Source organism: Piliocolobus tephrosceles, unplaced genomic scaffold, assembly GCF_002776525.5.
Source record: "Piliocolobus tephrosceles isolate RC106 unplaced genomic scaffold, ASM277652v3 unscaffolded_108, whole genome shotgun sequence".
NCBI lineage: Eukaryota > Metazoa > Chordata > Mammalia > Primates > Cercopithecidae > Piliocolobus > Piliocolobus tephrosceles.
Window position 1 is genome coordinate 2,234,222 of NW_022291865.1, and position 16,464 is coordinate 2,250,685.

The 16,464-nt window shown below is 43.1% G+C and overlaps 1 protein-coding gene across 1 annotated transcript in view; it reads right to left on the bottom strand.

Moving 5' to 3' along the window:
- Nucleotides 1-401: 401 nt before the first annotated feature.
- The window catches only part of LOC113219493 (neutral alpha-glucosidase C), an 86,298-nt gene continuing 70,235 nt past the window's right edge, over nt 402-16,464 (bottom strand). The window contains exons 18-25 of the mRNA XM_026447847.2: nt 15,134-15,377; nt 13,950-14,014; nt 11,579-11,655; nt 8,586-8,660; nt 6,206-6,319; nt 4,906-5,018; nt 2,650-2,753; nt 402-2,046 (exon numbers count right to left, since the gene is read on the bottom strand). Of these exons, the coding sequence (XP_026303632.1) occupies nt 1,937-2,046; nt 2,650-2,753; nt 4,906-5,018; nt 6,206-6,319; nt 8,586-8,660; nt 11,579-11,655; nt 13,950-14,014; nt 15,134-15,377 (902 nt within the window). The 3' untranslated portion in view covers nt 402-1,936. The remainder of the gene's footprint in view (nt 2,047-2,649; nt 2,754-4,905; nt 5,019-6,205; nt 6,320-8,585; nt 8,661-11,578; nt 11,656-13,949; nt 14,015-15,133; nt 15,378-16,464) is intronic.

Consider the following 16,464-nt stretch of genomic DNA (forward strand, 5'->3'; position numbering starts at 1 on the left):
ACTAGTTACTGTTCCATTCCTCCAACAATATTTTAAATGGAAGAACAGACGTGCAATAAATGTTGACCTAAAGATAGTTCTTATTCAACTTTAAATGATATTAAAAACTATCATTTATATTAGGGAGGAGCACCCAGTCTTCTGGCTAAGTTTTATTTTAGGTTGGCAAGGGAAATTTGAAGATAGGAACCATGGCTTCAGCTAATATAAGCATTCTCCTTTCTTCTCAACTGCAAAACTTACAGAAACAGGAGCAAAGAATCTGTGCAGGTCTCTGTGAGCTTACATATGGTGCAGAGCTCAAATCTCAACTCATACAATGAAATGTGTCCACGAGGAAATGCACAATGCTGACTGCCTTTGGGAAGAATCTTGTATCAGAAAAGTAAATCAGATAGAAATACATTCAAATGTAATTTTTTAATCAGTTAAATCCACCAGCTAACCAATCATAGCTAACAGTTACTGAAAGTCAGGTAAAATAGTGCTATGTCAGATAGAAGAGAAATAGAACATGCTCTTGAGGAACACACAATCTAGTAGGAGAACAGAGACATACTGAAAACATTAAGGTATGATCCCTGAGAATGGTAAGCAGAGCAGTTATAAGTGGGACAGCATTACAGGGAAGGGCAAAATCACTGCTAATGGGTATGGGGGTAGCGGTGTTCGCGTAGTTAGGCTTAACGGGAAAGTGGGATTTGAGTTGGGCCTGGAAGGATGGTAAGGGCAGGAGGATATTGGTGCCCAGGGATGAGAAGGCACAGAGGTGGCCACTGGCAAGTTGCTAAGTGGAGGAAGCCTGATAAGAAGAGGTGTGTGCTGAGGAGTGCTGGGGAGTTGAGGCTGCCAAAACAGATGCTGCGGCAGGCAGCAGGGAGTCACTGGGGTCTGCAGAGCCTTGGGCATTATGATGCGACTGGTATATTGTAATGTTCTGCTCCATGCCAAGCCATATTAGAGCCTGGGACAAAAGGAAAACTCAGGAATACTAATCCTGTCTTTATTTTAAAGTTTGATATTTTGTTCATCATGGTTTTTTTTTTTTTTTTTTTTTGCATTAATTCTGATTTTTAAAAATAGTGGATTGAAATATTACTTATTTTGATTACTGTATTTTTTGGCATCCCTTACATTTTGTGCCCAAGGCCAGGGCCTCCCTTGCCTCATCCTAGTCCCAGTCATGAGTTCTACTTTGGAAATCCAGTGGTGGGTATGTGGGTATTCATTTCATTGTTATTAATCATAGCTTACTCATGTTACAAATATTATTTGGTTAGTAGACAGCACTTAATTAAAAAACAATTTAAAAGACATGGATTTTAAGATTAATTAGAAACTATTGAGCCTGAGAAGCACGAAAGAGAAAAGAATCCTTCGTGCTGCCAAGTGCATCTCTAGGGGAGAATAACTCCCACTGCTGCAGCGTATGCAGCACACACAGAAGAGGGCTGCTTTGCCCAGTCCATGTGGGTGGAAGATAACTGCGGGGACTATCAGAGGCTGCTGTCTACTTGGAGACTGGCCTCGAGCAACTCAGTTGCTGCAGCCACAACGCCAATGCTGCATGGCCCGAGGCAAGCCCTGGCAAAGGGGCTGCCCAGGTAGGCTTGGCCCACATTAAAACAGAACCATGCAGCCTTGCTCAAGGAATGGAAGCAACAGAAGACTCTTGAACGCTATAAATGTCTCAGGGCTATGTATCCGGGAGAAAAGGGGATGTTTGACACAAGGAATATTGCTAGTACATCTTAACATGTAAAATCTGAAAATTTAAAACATGAAATCTATTGTTCATTAGTATAATGGTGACGAATGAAAGATTATTTTGACTCAGGAAAGGCAAGTAGATTGCTGCACAAATCTCAAAAAAGGCGAGGGGAAGGTTGAAAGGGACTGGCAGGTCCCTGCTCACATCACCAGGGGTAGTTCTTTGTCATATGATGCGGACCTCCCAGTCAGTGGCAATGTTGAGCGAGAGCTTCTCCAGGCTCAGGCTGGACGTTTTGGCACAATATGTAAAAGCCACAGGCTGATCTTTACCATCTAAATAGCAAGACAATAAAAGAGGGAAATTTTGATGAATCTCTAGAAGGGAAAAATCTTTTCTTCAAATCTGAAATGTTTTCTCACTCTATCATAAAACCTTATACTCCACTCCAAATTAATAGCACTTTTACCCATGAGCTTCCATGAAGTTTTAGAAACATGGAAAACTTCATTGTTTTGACCGCAAGACTGGTTGAAAAGAAACCATAAGGAACAAATAAATTTGTCCAAGAACTTTGGGAAGCAAGAAAGGATATGAGCCCCATCCTGCCCTTTCATAAACTCCAAACACATGGGTAGGATTCTCCAGGTCTTCAGGCAGCTACAGTTTAAACAAATATTCAGAGAAGCCATAATATTATCTCAAGCCCCAAATAAGTTTCCTTAGAAAAACACTAAAAGTGAGGAGAAAGATCAATTCATGAAGAGAAGCAAGATGGCCTCATTTATTCTAGAAACTAGTAGATTTCATCTCTACCCGAAAGCACACAGTCCACTCAGGCTCAGCATATTATGTCAGTGTGGGGACTAATCATCTCCTCACTGCACATACTTGTTTATCAAAAGAAATGGTGAGGTAAGAATGGACTGGTTTCTCACCAGATGAGTGGGTAGTCACAAAAGATGGCTCCTTCCTGAGGCCTAAGACCAAGATCTGCTCCACCACACACTTGCTGGGATAATGACCTCTCTGGTCGGCAGAACTGGAATAGATACAAACAGTATTAAAAGGAGAGTGATGGGGGTTTGAAGTGGCCACCAGCTCAACATCTCCAGCCTTGTGAGTTCCTCTCCCATCTGTCCCTTGGAGGCAGAATCCATATAAGAGTCATATTTATCAGGATGAAGAGATAATAAAAGAAGATAATCAAAGAGCCAGGCACGGTGGCTCATGCCTGTAATCCCAGCACATTGGGAGGCCAAGGTGGGCAGATCACTTGAGGCCGGGAGTTCAAGACCAGCCTGGGCAACATGGCAAAATCCTGTCTCCACTAAAAATACAAAAATTAGCCAGGAGTGGTGGTACGTGCCTGTAGTCCCAGCTACTTGGGAGGCTGAGACTTGAGAATCCCCTGAACCTGGGAGGTGGAGGTTGCAGTGAACTGAGATCACACCACTGCACTCCAGCCTGGGTGATAAAGTAAGACTCTGTCTCACAAAAAAAAAGAAAAAAAAAAGACAACTCGGCCAGGCATGGTGGCTCACGCCTGTAATCCCAGTACTTTGGGAGGCCAAGGCGGGCGGATCACCTGAGGTCAGGAGATCGAGACCAGCCTGCCCAACATGACAAAATCCCATCTCTACTAAAAAAAATACAAAAAATTAGCCAGGAGTGGTGGTGGGCATCTGTAATCCCAGCTACTCGGGAGGCTGAGGCAGGAGAATTGCTTGAACCCAGGAGGCAGAGGTTGCAGGAGCCGAGATTAAGCCACTGCACTCTAGCCTGGGCAACTAGAGAGAAACTGTCAAAAAAAAAAAAAAAAAAGACGACTCTGTGTATCAAGGAACAGTTAACTGGTGGCCAAATCAGGCTTTCTTTAACAAATTATTTGAAGGAAAATCACTGAAGAACACAAAAGTTACACATGTGACTTGGATAATCAAATCGTAATAAATCAGATATTTAGTGAACTGGTGAATGGATGAATGAATGGAATTAGTGGGAGCTTAAATTAAGTCCTTTTTTATTTTTTAGAAAGTCAGGGGGCTGGGTGCAGTGGCTCACACCTGTAATCTCAGCACTTTGGGAAGCCAAAGCAGGCAGATCACCTAAGGTTGGGAGTTCGAGACCAGCCTGACCAAATGGAAAAACCCTGTCTCTACTAAAAATACAAAATTAGCCGGGCATGGTGGCACATGCCTGTAACCTCAGCTACTCAGGAGGCTGAGGTAGGAGAATCGCTTGAACCTGGGAGGCGGAGATTGCAGTGAGTCGAGGTTGTGCCACTGCTCTCCAGCCTGGGCAACAAGAGCGAAACTCTGTCTGAAAAAAAAACCAAAAAACAAAAAAAAAAAACAGAAAGTCGGGGAAAGGAAGGTAGAGACAATAAGGGAGGATCATTCATGGTAGAGTGGTTGAAAAATACTCCAGAAATGGGCTGGACACGGTGGCTCACATCTGTAATCCCAGCACTTTGGGAGGCTGAGGTGGGTGGATCACCTGAGGTTAGGAGTTCGAGACCAGTCTAGCTAACATGGTGAAACCCCGTCTCTACTAAAAATACAAAAATTAGCCAGGTGTGCTGGTGCGTGACTGTAGTTCCAGCTACTTGGGAGGTTGAGGCAGGAGAATCGCTTGAACCTGGGAGGTAGAGGTTGCAGTGAGCCAAGATCACACCACTGCACTCTAGCCTGAGCAACAGAGTGAGTGAGACTCAGTCTCAAAAAAAAAAAAAAAAAAAGAAAAAGAAAAATACTCCAGAAATGGCCTTCACCATTCATTTCTTAAATAGTACCTTAAAATGGCTGGGCGTGGTGGCTCACGCCTGTAATCCCAGTACTTTGGGAGGCCGAGGCGGTGGATCACGAGGTCAGGAGATCGAGTTCATACTGGCTAACACGGTGAAACCCTGTCTCCACTAAAAATATACAAAAAAATTAGCCAGACATGGTGGTGGGCACCTGTAGTCCCAGCTACTTAGGAGGCTGAGGCAGGAGAATGGCGTAAACCCAGGAGGCGGAGCTTGCAGTGAGCCGAGATTGTGCCACTGCACTCCAGCCTGGGCGACAGAGCAAGACTCCATCTCAAAAAAAAAAAAAAAAACTGTACCTTAAAACATACCTGTGCACTTGAGGATGCCGAACAGACAGCGTGATTTACTTTAGAAAACAAACAGTTTCTTTAGCTGCCATTACCTATTGATCAAAACACTGGAACAGAATGAAAACTTCCTGTGCAAAAATTGCTTCTGGTGGAGGTATTGGAATGAATGGCCATCATCAAGATATAACTCACCCACTGAAGAACCCTGGAGAATGAATCACAGAGACAGAATGTACTTATATGACAGGTTTACAGGAAAAGCTCCTAAAGGGTAACAATAGAATAAAAAGTTTGTGAAAAATTCAAACTATATAAAATACCTAATGTATTCAATAACCAATCACTCCTGAGTAGATAGTAAAACAATAGGAAAGTCACATAAGAGGAACACAAAGAGTTAGGCTTTGTTGAAAGAATTTAAGCTATGAAGTATGTTCAATGGTATAAGTGGATTCCCTGAAAATACTCCACTAGAATGTGACAACAAGGCCAAGAAAGTTCACTGAATAATACTGATGTTAAAAAAAATTAATATATAATAGATGAGATCAACTATCTTTAGAAGATCCTCCACTTAGAGAATGGTATCTGGTTCCTTTTTCACGAGGAGTACATGGCAGTTTACTATTACTGACAATATTTGATATGCTATGCATCGCTAGTCTTTTCCATTTATTTTGGGGCCTCGCATGGGTCTGGGGCCCATAGTTTGGCCCAAGAAGACATGCCTAAGTGAAAAAGATGGGAAAAAAAACCCTGTAACTGAATCATTTTATAATACTGATATCAATGCAAGTAAGTATTAATATAGTAAGCATTAAGAGTTGGTGTTTGTTTGGCCCTGTACTGTTTGAATAAATGGACAGGAGCGGAATCTGCTACAGGCCTCAATAGGCTCAAAAAATCTTCTCAAAAGGACACATCATTTCTGGGTCCTCCCAGGCTTTGCCCAAGGGGGTTTTAGTTGTTGGAGCTGCCTGATGAGAAATCACTGGTTGGGACTGGGATCTCTGAAATGGTGTATAGACATGGGTACCATTTTATGGGAGACTGGGTTTCAGGGCTAATCCATGTGGGAAGGCTGTCTATGGCTCAAAAAGCATTCATTCCAGTAGTAATCAATGTCAAGTTGAAGAGCGCCAACAACCACAGTGCCCAAGAGGAACATTTCTGTTATTCCTAGATCTCAAGAGTGCCCTTAAGAACAATTCCAGGGAAGGCAGACAAGCGAATAATGATTCGGAAATGATTCAAACCTTGATTTCTAGATAAATGTCAGGAGCGCCTATCTCATAGATGGAGCTCATCACTTTTAAGTAGTGTCACACACTCAAAAGGCTAACACTGTAAAGAGAGAGTAGAAACAAAATGGGTAACAGATTTACCAAATACCTTAGTGCTTAGAGCAACCCGGAGTCCATAGGAGGATTCAGTCATCCAGCCTGTGGATTTTCCTACAGTTGTCTTCATTGGTACCACACTTCCACCTCGCTGAAACACTGGAATCTGTAACACAGCAGCATGCTCAGGGAAGCAGTATTCATATAAGAAAATTTCAGGGTAGAATTTAAAAATATTTCATTTTATAAGATTCACACTCTTTTCAAGTGCGGATTCATAGGTAAAATAAATTTTGGGGCACAGAGATGGCAAATATGGGGGACCTGGCATTAAAAGGAAAAGAGTTCTAATGCTGAAGAATGGTCCATTTTTTAATTATTAGGGAAACTTCCCGCCCTTCATTGGTTTGTTATCTTTGTCTGTCTTTGCTGTTTTATCCTCTTAAGTGATGAATTCTTTTCTGCCCATCCTATAAGTGGCCTTTCCTATTTTGTATTTTAAATGTTCCTATCAGTGTAGTATATACATGCTTATTTCTAGAGCCCTGCTAACGACTGAAGTTTTCTGTCTGTGTGAGTGGGCCCAGAAGTCTGTGTATGTGTGTGTATAACCGATGGTGGTTTCTTGGTTTGGGCAGATGACTTTTGTCCTCACTCACTGCAGCCTGTCCCCTCTTGCTCCCTGTTTCTATGGATCACCTGGATGACTGACTCAATTCTGAAGGTAAATCTGTGAAACTGCTGCTGTTACGTTAGAGACCACCAAGGGTACTTTAAGAGACCCTAACAACAGGCCCATAACTATGAGTCTTCTGGAATGGCACTCCAGGCAGCACTGCCTGGCAGGTTTCCTGCCTCCTGTAAGGAAGCTGCCTGTGTCACAGGAGGGCTTCTGCTTTGCTCTGACTCAAGAATGAGCACGCAGGAGAGTACAAGAACATACATGAAGTTGAGACTCAGCACCCAGTAGTTCAGATGTCCTACCTCTACTTAACTTGCCTTGGCAGCGAGAAGTAAAGCATTTCCATCTCCCCACACATGCCCCTCCCTCATTGGCCAATCTCTCTCTTCTTTCGTTTTCAAAGAACAAGGCCATAAATTAGAGTGAAATGGGTTCTAGAATGGGAGTCCAGCCCAAGGGAATGCACCTGGGGGCTTGTTTCAGTTCTGCCACAAGTCTGCTGTGTTCCTGGACAAATAATTTAACTTCTCTGAATCTCAGGGTTTTTTACCTGTGTGAGGGATTAGAGTAGATGATTGTTAAGTTCTCTTCTAGATCTGAAAGTTGACATCTGAAACTATTTTTTTAAAATAATGGGGTTCATATTGCTGCTGATGGTTTACAAAATAATATCAGTATCTACTTATCAATCTTTACACTACTTAGGGCTGTGGTAGTGTGGCAGTGGTTGCAATTCAAGTATAGAAAGAAAGTTCCCTTTAGAAACTCAAAATAGCCTGGATGGACCACTTTGATTTTAACATCATAACTGATGTCTTCCCCTGGGCCCAGGATTACAACTGAAAGCTCCTGTTTTTTGCCTTAGTCCTGCAGAATGACATTCCAGACGGCACGGATAGTGACTACCGTGTTTTCTCTGTTTTCAGTGTTTTTGTTCTTCTTAGACACACAAATGTAAACATACGGGGAAGAGTTATGTTTGTCTCTGATGTCTCAATCTGTGAAATTTGAGTAGATGTGATTCTTAACTCTTTTTTTCTCACATTTTACAGCTTTGATAGAATTCATATACCATACAACTCACCAATTTAAAGTCTACAATTAAACAGTTTTCAGCATATTAAGAGTCATGCAACCATCACCACAATCAATTTTAAAGCATTTTCATCACCCCAAAAAGAAACCCTGAACCAGTTAACAGTCATTCCTCATGACTCCATAACCCTCCTCTGCCCCAGCACTAGGCACCCCCGGACCTACCTTCTGTCTCTATGCGTATGTGCTATTGTGTAGAACACTAGCATCCTTGGTTCTTTTTATAGAGGAACACATTATGGACTGAATGTTTGTATCTCCCCAAAATTCATATGCTGAATCCCCAAGCCCGAGATATTTGGACATCGGGCCTTTACGGAGTTAACTAAAGTTAAAAATGTGGTCATAAGGATGGGGTCCTGAAACGATAGGAGCAATATCCTTGTAAGAAGAGAACTGAGACAGCACCCTCTGTTTATCTCTCTCTGCCATGTGTAGGCACGGCAAGAAGGTAGCAGTCTGCAGGCCAGGAAAAGGTCCCTCACCAGGAAGAGAATCGGCTGGCACCTTGATCTGGGACTTCCAGCCTCCAAAACTTCAAGAAAATAAGTTTCTGTTGTGTAAAACCACCCAGTCTGTGGTATTTTGTCATGGCAGCCCTAGCCGACCAACAGAGCACACGATAGGTAAAAATAGTAGTCTGAAAATAACTTACAGTGTCCAAGGCTACTGGGATCTTTACAGTACACCCTCCTTCCCAATGAGCAAATGTCTTATAGTCATACCAGACCTAGAAAGTAATGGAGTCCAGTAAAAAAAAAGTACATGAGCAACTCTGTTCACCATTTCATTATTCAGCAAAATATCCACTTACCTGGATTTCAAATAACCAGAAAGCTAAAATAAGTATAACTTAAAAAATATATTGGGTAGAAGTTAGGAAGAACATGTGCTTTTAAGAAGATCCCAAAGGACTATGGCTGATTAATTTAACTAAAAGGCAATTTGTTTTCTATTCATCCAAAAGCTACCTATTGAACAATCTACCCTGTGCCCAGCACTGTGCCAGGTGCTGAGTATATATGACTGAACAGAAAAGACATAGTTCCTGTCCTCATGGATCTTATAGTCCACTTGGCTTATAAAAACTTAATGCTTCTAGTAGTGAAAGAGGTGATGGAGAAAAGAAAAAAGACAGCAAAGAAGACAAACACATTGCAGGCAAATAAATTACAAAAGAGGCAGGAGAAAAGGAAGTATAAGAGAAGGGAATGCTTCCTCCTCCTTCCTGGGAGGAAAACAAATGGAAACTTGAATTACTACTATAGTATCTTTTTTTTTTTTTTTTTTTAAACAAAGCATAATTCAAGGATAAGGTTCTTATCTATCAAAGGGGTTTAGTTGCTGAAGTACCAATAAGGTCTCTAAAGTAATTTGATGGGATAAATTCTTAAGATATCATCAGGAGCGGCCGGGCGCGGTGGCTCAAGCCTGTAATCCCAGCACTTTGGGAGGCCGAGACGGGCGGATCACGAGGTCAGGAGATCGAGACCATCCTGGCTAACACAGTGAAACCCCATCTCTACTAAAAAAAATTACAAAAAACTAGCCGGGCGAGGTGGCCGGTGGCTGTAGTCCCAGCTACTTGGGAGGCTGAGGCAGGAGAATGGCGTAAACCTGGGAGGCGGAGCTTGCAGTGAGCTGAGATCCGGCCACTGCACTCCAGCCCGGGCGACAGAGCGAGACTCCGTCTCAGAAAAAAAAAAAAAAAGATACCATCAGAAGCAGAATGAAAACAAACATCTTTGTCTTTCTTTTAGCTCAGAACGCTTCCTGGCAGCCCTGGAGTCTATTTTGCAAGTTCACCTCCTGGGATTACCACATCCTTTATATGGCAGGTTTGTGAAGCAAGAGAAACAATCACACAATAATCCAGGAAATAGCGCTGAAGGAACATAATACACACTCACAACAACGTGTTTGGAATGATGATAGATCACGAGTAAAACTCTGTGACTAAGTCAGAAAGGGAGCCAGTTCCTCTTAATGGGAACCCACCACTTTGCTGGAATCAACTTGAGAAATTCTCAGCAGAAGTATCTGGCAGGGCATTTATTCAGCAGTTGTTGCATTTAACCTTTTCCTCAGGTTTCCACTTGGCAGGGGAACCTTAGTAAAGAGCCCTCATCTTCAGAACTCCAAATAACTGGAGAAACCAAGAGGACAGGCCATAGTTCATGAACATTCTGGAGAGAAGCCTGGTTGTTCTGTCAATAATGACAAGCATAGTAGGTGGAACGGTGCCCCCTCAAAAAGATGTATTCATGTCACAATCCCTGGAAGGAATGAATATTACCTTCTATGGTCACAGATTTGATTAAGTTAAAGATCCCGAGACAAGGAGGTTATCCCAGATTATCCAGGTGGGCCTTCAATGTGACCACAGGTGTCCTTATAAGAGACAGACAGAGACACACGGAGGAAAAGGCAACATGAAGATAGGCGAGACTGCAGTGACGTGGCTACAAACCAAGGAAGCCCAGGGTTGCTGGCAACCTCCAGAAGCCAGGAGGGAGGCATGAACAGATTCTCCCTCAGAGCCTCCAGAAGAAACAGACCCTGACGACACCTTGATTTCAGATTTCAAGCCTCCAGAACGGTGAGAGAATAAAGTTTTGTTGTTTTAAGCCACTAGGTTTGTAGTTACTTGTTACAGAAGCCTTAAGAAACTAAAAGAACAACCAAACACGTAAAGCTAGATTGAGGGAGAGCATGGCACTAGATGTGGTTTCATGGGGTTGCCAGCCCAGAGCCTGACAGCACTGAGCAGCAAGCGTGGCCTGGTTCAGCTACCTTGCCACTTGCCTTTACAGTCCATGACTATGTGGCCCGGCAGTCCCATACCAGCTCCATACCTGCGTGGCTCTTCCCCTGCCTGCTGAACCCTGTGGCATGCTCCAGTGCTCAAGGACACTCTGTAGGGTCTGTCTCCTTCCTACTCTCCCTTCCACACCCTCCTCCCTTAGTGTGGTGCCCTGAGTTTTGCTCCAGTTCTTCTCCTGGCCCCTCTGGATTTATCTGTGGCCTGTCTCTGGAGGCTGCTCTTATTACCCATGGCTCTCTGCCTGCAGACCAACGGTTTCCCTCCTCTCCCCTGTGCCCTGCGTGGGTTCAGTGCCCTGGGCTGCAGCAGGTCTAGGATGATATTTTATACCTAGGACAGTAATTAGTGACAATAATAAAAGAGCAGAGGAATCTGGGAGAGGAGTCACTATTGTTACTTTTTACCCACTTCGGTGAGTGTATTGAGACCAGCTTTTGGTACCCAAAACTCAGGTTTCAGTTAGAGCTAGACCGAAGAGCAAAGTCACCTCATACTTGTTTTCCCCCAGAGTTTGCTGAAGATTTCTTCCTACCCCAAGCCTCAGTGTGTTTACCAGGACTCACTTTTACTAGTCAAAGTGTGAAGATTAAAAATCACTCTGCTCCTCCTCGGAATCCTCACCAATTCATCTTTTTCCCTTCTCTCCTCCGTTAAGTGTCTTGACCTCTGAGGACAGTGCTCATGACTTACTATAATCACTAATTGCTATAGTCATTTGGGGTGTGTTCACAAACACATGAAGAAGAAATCTCTTTCCTAAAAGAAAAGAAGGGATGAGAGATATGAGACGTATCAGATATGTGGCTGTTTGTTATTACTTTTACCTCATTTGGTCCTGGAAGAAACACATCAACTGTGGTGGCTTTTGGTTCTGTGACTGGATGAACCAATAATGCACTCCCTAAGAGGAAATAAAGTTGAGTATCATTATAAGACGTCTAAAAATCTCCTTTCTCTTTAATTGAGTGCTAGCTATCATGCGGTTACAGACCTCCCAACTGTGAACTTCGGAGAGCTGAACCAGTGATTTGTCAGAGAGATGCACTGATAGAAAGAGGACAGGTGCTCAAAGAGGTGAGCTCAAAAAGGTCATCACTTGTCATTAATGCACTTTGGGTATACTGCGATTATAGGAAGCGACTCTGACACAGTCCATCAGTCTCATTTTTTGTCTAACTGCTAGCGTGTCAGTAGTCAAAGCACCATTGCTCCTTTCCAAGTGCTTCACTGTTTGCTGTGAGTGACACTGATGATGGGAAGCCCACAACTATTATCCAGAAGTGTGGTCAGTGTGGATGCTCAGCACCTCTTGCTTGGACGGTTATCATCAGAGAGGCTGTAGTTTGCTTTTTCTTTCTTTTTTTTTTAGAGACAGGAAATGGGGGTCTCACTCTTTCCCAAGCATGAGTGCAGCAGTGTAATCACAGCTTATTGCAACCTCTAACTCCTGGGCTCATGTAATCCTCCAGCCTCAGCCTCTGAGTAGACAGGACTACAGGTACACACCCACCGTGCCCAGCTAATTTTTAAATTTTTTGTAGAGACAGGGTCTTGCTATATTGCCCAGGCTATGCTAATCTCAGACTCCTCAATTTAAGCGATCTCACACTCGGCCTCCGGCAGCGTTGGGGTTATAGGCGTGAGCACCATGCCTGGCCTCTGGTTTTCTTAAAGGCAATCTGGATTATTCAATTTGCTTTGACCTTGGTACAACACATATGTAAAATTTACCCACTTACTAATTTGTTCTTTTATTCAATAAATAGTTATTTTGAGTGCCTACTGCATGCTGGGCACCATGCGAGGCTCTGGGATGTAGTGGCCAATAAGACAAGCGTGGCTCCTGACCTTGTGAAGTTTACAGTTAGTGAAAACAAATAGTAAAAAATAATTACAAATTAATTAGAATTAAGACAAATACCAAAAGAGGCAAAATTACAAAATGGAATGAAAGTTACATAATAAGAGGGGCTGATTTTTACTAGGTAGAATTAGGTATAAGGAAATAAGAAGTGGTCAAGGAAGTGTCTCCAAGGCAGTGACGAATTAAACTGAGACCTAATGATGAGTGCAGACTTAAAGAACTCAGAAATGGGGCTGGCCATGGTGGCTCACGCCTGTAATCCCAGCACTTTGGAAGGCTGAGGTGGGTGGATCACCTGCGGTCAGGAGTTCGAGATCAGCCTGGGCAGCAAGACGAAACCCCATCTCTACTAAAAATAGAAAAAAATTAGCCAGACATAGTGGTGCATGCCTGTGGTCCCAGCTACTCGGCAGGCTGAGGTGGGAGGATTGCTTGAGCCCGGGAGGCAGAGGTTGCAGTGAGCTGAGATGATACTACTGCACTCCAGCCTGGGTAACAGAGTGAGGCTCCATCTCAAAAAAAAAGAACTCAGAAATGAGATTCACCCTTTCGGGAACAGTATATTTAGCCTGGCTTCTTGAGCCCTGTTACTAAGCTGATAAAAATCTATGTTCTGGATTTGATAGTTAATCTTTCTTAAAGAAGAGGTCAACCAAAAAAATCCTATTATTGCATATGAAATAAACTCTTCTGGTTCTTTCCTATCACACCACCTGGGCTGTTTTTTTCTACTTCCCTTCCCCAAAGTGATCTCACAGGATTAGAAGAGTGAACCCAGAACAAGAATCCTAAAAGACATCCACCAAATAAGTCAGCAAGAACAATTTATGAGAAATGCTACATCACAACAGAATGGAGGTATGATCCTACTAATAATGCATTAGAAATCTTGGTGAAGGAATTTCCTTTATTTTTATTTTTTGGCTTTCTTGGAATTAGGATTTTTTTTAGGGGTCTTATATTAGAAAATATAATAAAAACATTTTATAATGACTATAATTAATCAATACATGTTTGGCCAGGCACAGTGGCTTGCGCCCGTAATTCCAGCACTTTGGGAGGCCAAGGTAGGTGGATCATGAGGTCAAGAGTTCAAGACCAGCCCAGCCAAGATGATGAAACCCTGTCTCTACTAAAAATACAAAAATTAGCCAGGCATGGTGGCAGGCACCTGTAATCTCAGCTGCTCAGGAGGCTGAGGCAGAGAATTGCTTGAAACCGGGAGGTGCAGGTTGCAGTGAGTTGAGATCGCACCACTGCACTCTAGCCTGAGTGACAGAGTGAGATTCTGTCTCAAAAAAACAACAACAAAAAAAACCAGAGATGCTCACCCAGCATGTATTCATCTTCCATATCAAAAGTCTTTAGTTCATCTGGAAACTCTACCCACAGAGGCCTGGGGAAAGAAAAAAAATATTGTTTTACCATTATAGACATCTTATTGCAATCACTCACTTATATTTTTAGTTTTTTTTTTTTTTTTTTTTTTAAGATGGATCTTGCTCTGTTGCCCAGGCTGGAATGCAGTGGTGCTATCTTGGCTCACTGCAGTCTCTGCCTCTTGGGTTCAACCGATTCTCCTGCCTCGGCCTCCCAAGTAGCTGGGATTATAGGCACACAGCACTACGCCTGGCCAATTTTTGTTTTGTTTTGTTTTGTTTTTTGAGACGGAGTCTTGCTCTGTTGCCCAGGCTGGAGTGCAGTGGCCGGATCTCAGCTCACTGCAAGTTCCGCCTCCTGGGTTTACGCCATTCTCCTGCCTCAGCCTCCCGAGTAGCTGGGACTACAGGCGCCCGCCACCTCGCCCGGCTAGTTTTTTTGCATTTTTTTTTAGTAGAGATGGGGTTTCACCGTGTTAGCCAGGATGGTCTCCATCTCCTGACCTCGTGATCCGCCCGTCTCGGCCTCCTTTGGTGCTGAGATTACAGGCTTGAGCCACCGCGCCCGGCCCAATTTTTATATGTTTAGAGACAGGGTTTCACCATGTTGGTCAGGCTGGTCTCGAACTCCTGACCTCAGGTAATCCTCCTACTTTGGCCTCCCAAAGTGCTGGGATTACAGGTGTGAGCCACCACGTCTGGCCTATTTTCAGTTTTATAACTATTCAAAGGACATGGGAACGTGCCAAAGAGCCAAGACTCTTTTTCATATGATTCAAGCCTAAGCCTAACAAAATAAGTTATTCTTCATGAGAAGACACTTACAGGTTAAATACTGAATGAATGTTATTACAAAGCCACTTCCATTTTCTTTGAAATATCTCTATTCTGTCTCCTATCAAATATTCACATTTTAATCACAAAGCAGTAGGAGACCTAGTTTTTATCTTCTGTGTCCCCAACAGCCAGCACCCTGTTCACCGCTGCTGCTCAATAAGCTTATTGAAACTCGATTAAATATGTAGCATGTCTTCACCTTTCTCTTGAAATCACTATAATTACTGTATTCTTTAATGACTGACATCTTCTATTACAGACTGGTTGCTGCAGTCCCTGAATGGATGAAGCTTTTTTACCTCATGACAGGTTGGGAAGCCACGTGTGCATGGTAGAACAGAGAATACCAATATGGCAAGAGGCCATAGCGCTCTCTGATGGCTTCTCGGATGAGCCGGGTGTGTTCCTTCCCAAAGAGCCAGGGCTCCCGTCGCTTGGTGTTCATGGTGGCATGGCCACGGAAGAAGGGCTGGTAGGCTCCGGCCTGGTACCAACGCACTAGCAGCTCTGTCTCTGGATTCCCAATGAATCCGCCTATGTCAGCTGGAAGCAAAAGAAGGCCAAGCGAGGCAACCAAGCTTTGAATAAATGATGCACACAGGGAAATTAAGGTCTTGAAGAGGGACAGGAGAAAAGCAGAGTATATGCACTCCAAAGGACAGGATAAAGCCGTGGCCTCAAACAGGTGACCCTTACTACATAATTCAGTCTGTTTGGGGATCTGACAATGGGTTATTAGACTATTACTTTCTTGTCAAAAGGTCAGAAGCTTTATTTCAAGATCAATATTCCTGTATGTTCCCCAAAACAGATAACCCAGACACTGAAAAATGTCTGCCTGATTAAATAACTGTGTGTGTGTGTGTGCGCGCGCACGTGTGTGTGTGTGCGTGTGTTGGAAGGGGGTGGTTGGCAACTGATTTCCTTTGGAAGCAACAGCTGAACTAAGATAAAAACAGAAAGAACTGAAGAGAAGCAGATAATCAGAAGTAGACGTTGTGATTATCAGAATAGAATTCCATGCTGGGCCATTGAGTAGTATATATATTCCTTGTATTGTACATGGACCAATGCAATAAAAACACATGCATCAAAAGAATGATAATAATTTGCTTCTACTCCTACAGGAAACAAGGAGCAGCTGGAACTGCAGCCAACTTGAGCCCCTTCCATATTGAGATCTCTCATCTACAGAGAATTCTTAGGATGCAGGGAAGACAGTCCATCGGAAAATTTTATTTTAACTAAATTTATCTTTCTCAAGAGCGTATCTTTTTGTTTTAGTACAGTTAAAATATGCCACAGAATTTTAAATCTGCTGAGTAAAAAGAATTTCTGTAAGGCTTTCTGATTTTCTAAATTCCTTGTAGTTCTATTTTTCTCACTTTCAAGAAGAAAAGACAGCTGTCAGGAAGAGAAACCTAGTTATCAAGACTGTCCAGAAAGGAAGTGATAAGAGGATGGCTCTGGCTCCCTTTCCGACAACTTGATTTCATGTCCTCAACACAGACCAGACAGAAATAGCTCTGAGGCAAGCCTTTCACTCTCCCCTCTAATCCGCTCCTCTTCACTTTCTCACAGTTTCTCTTTCCCACATTTATGTCTGCCCACAACAGCTAATGAGAAGGGA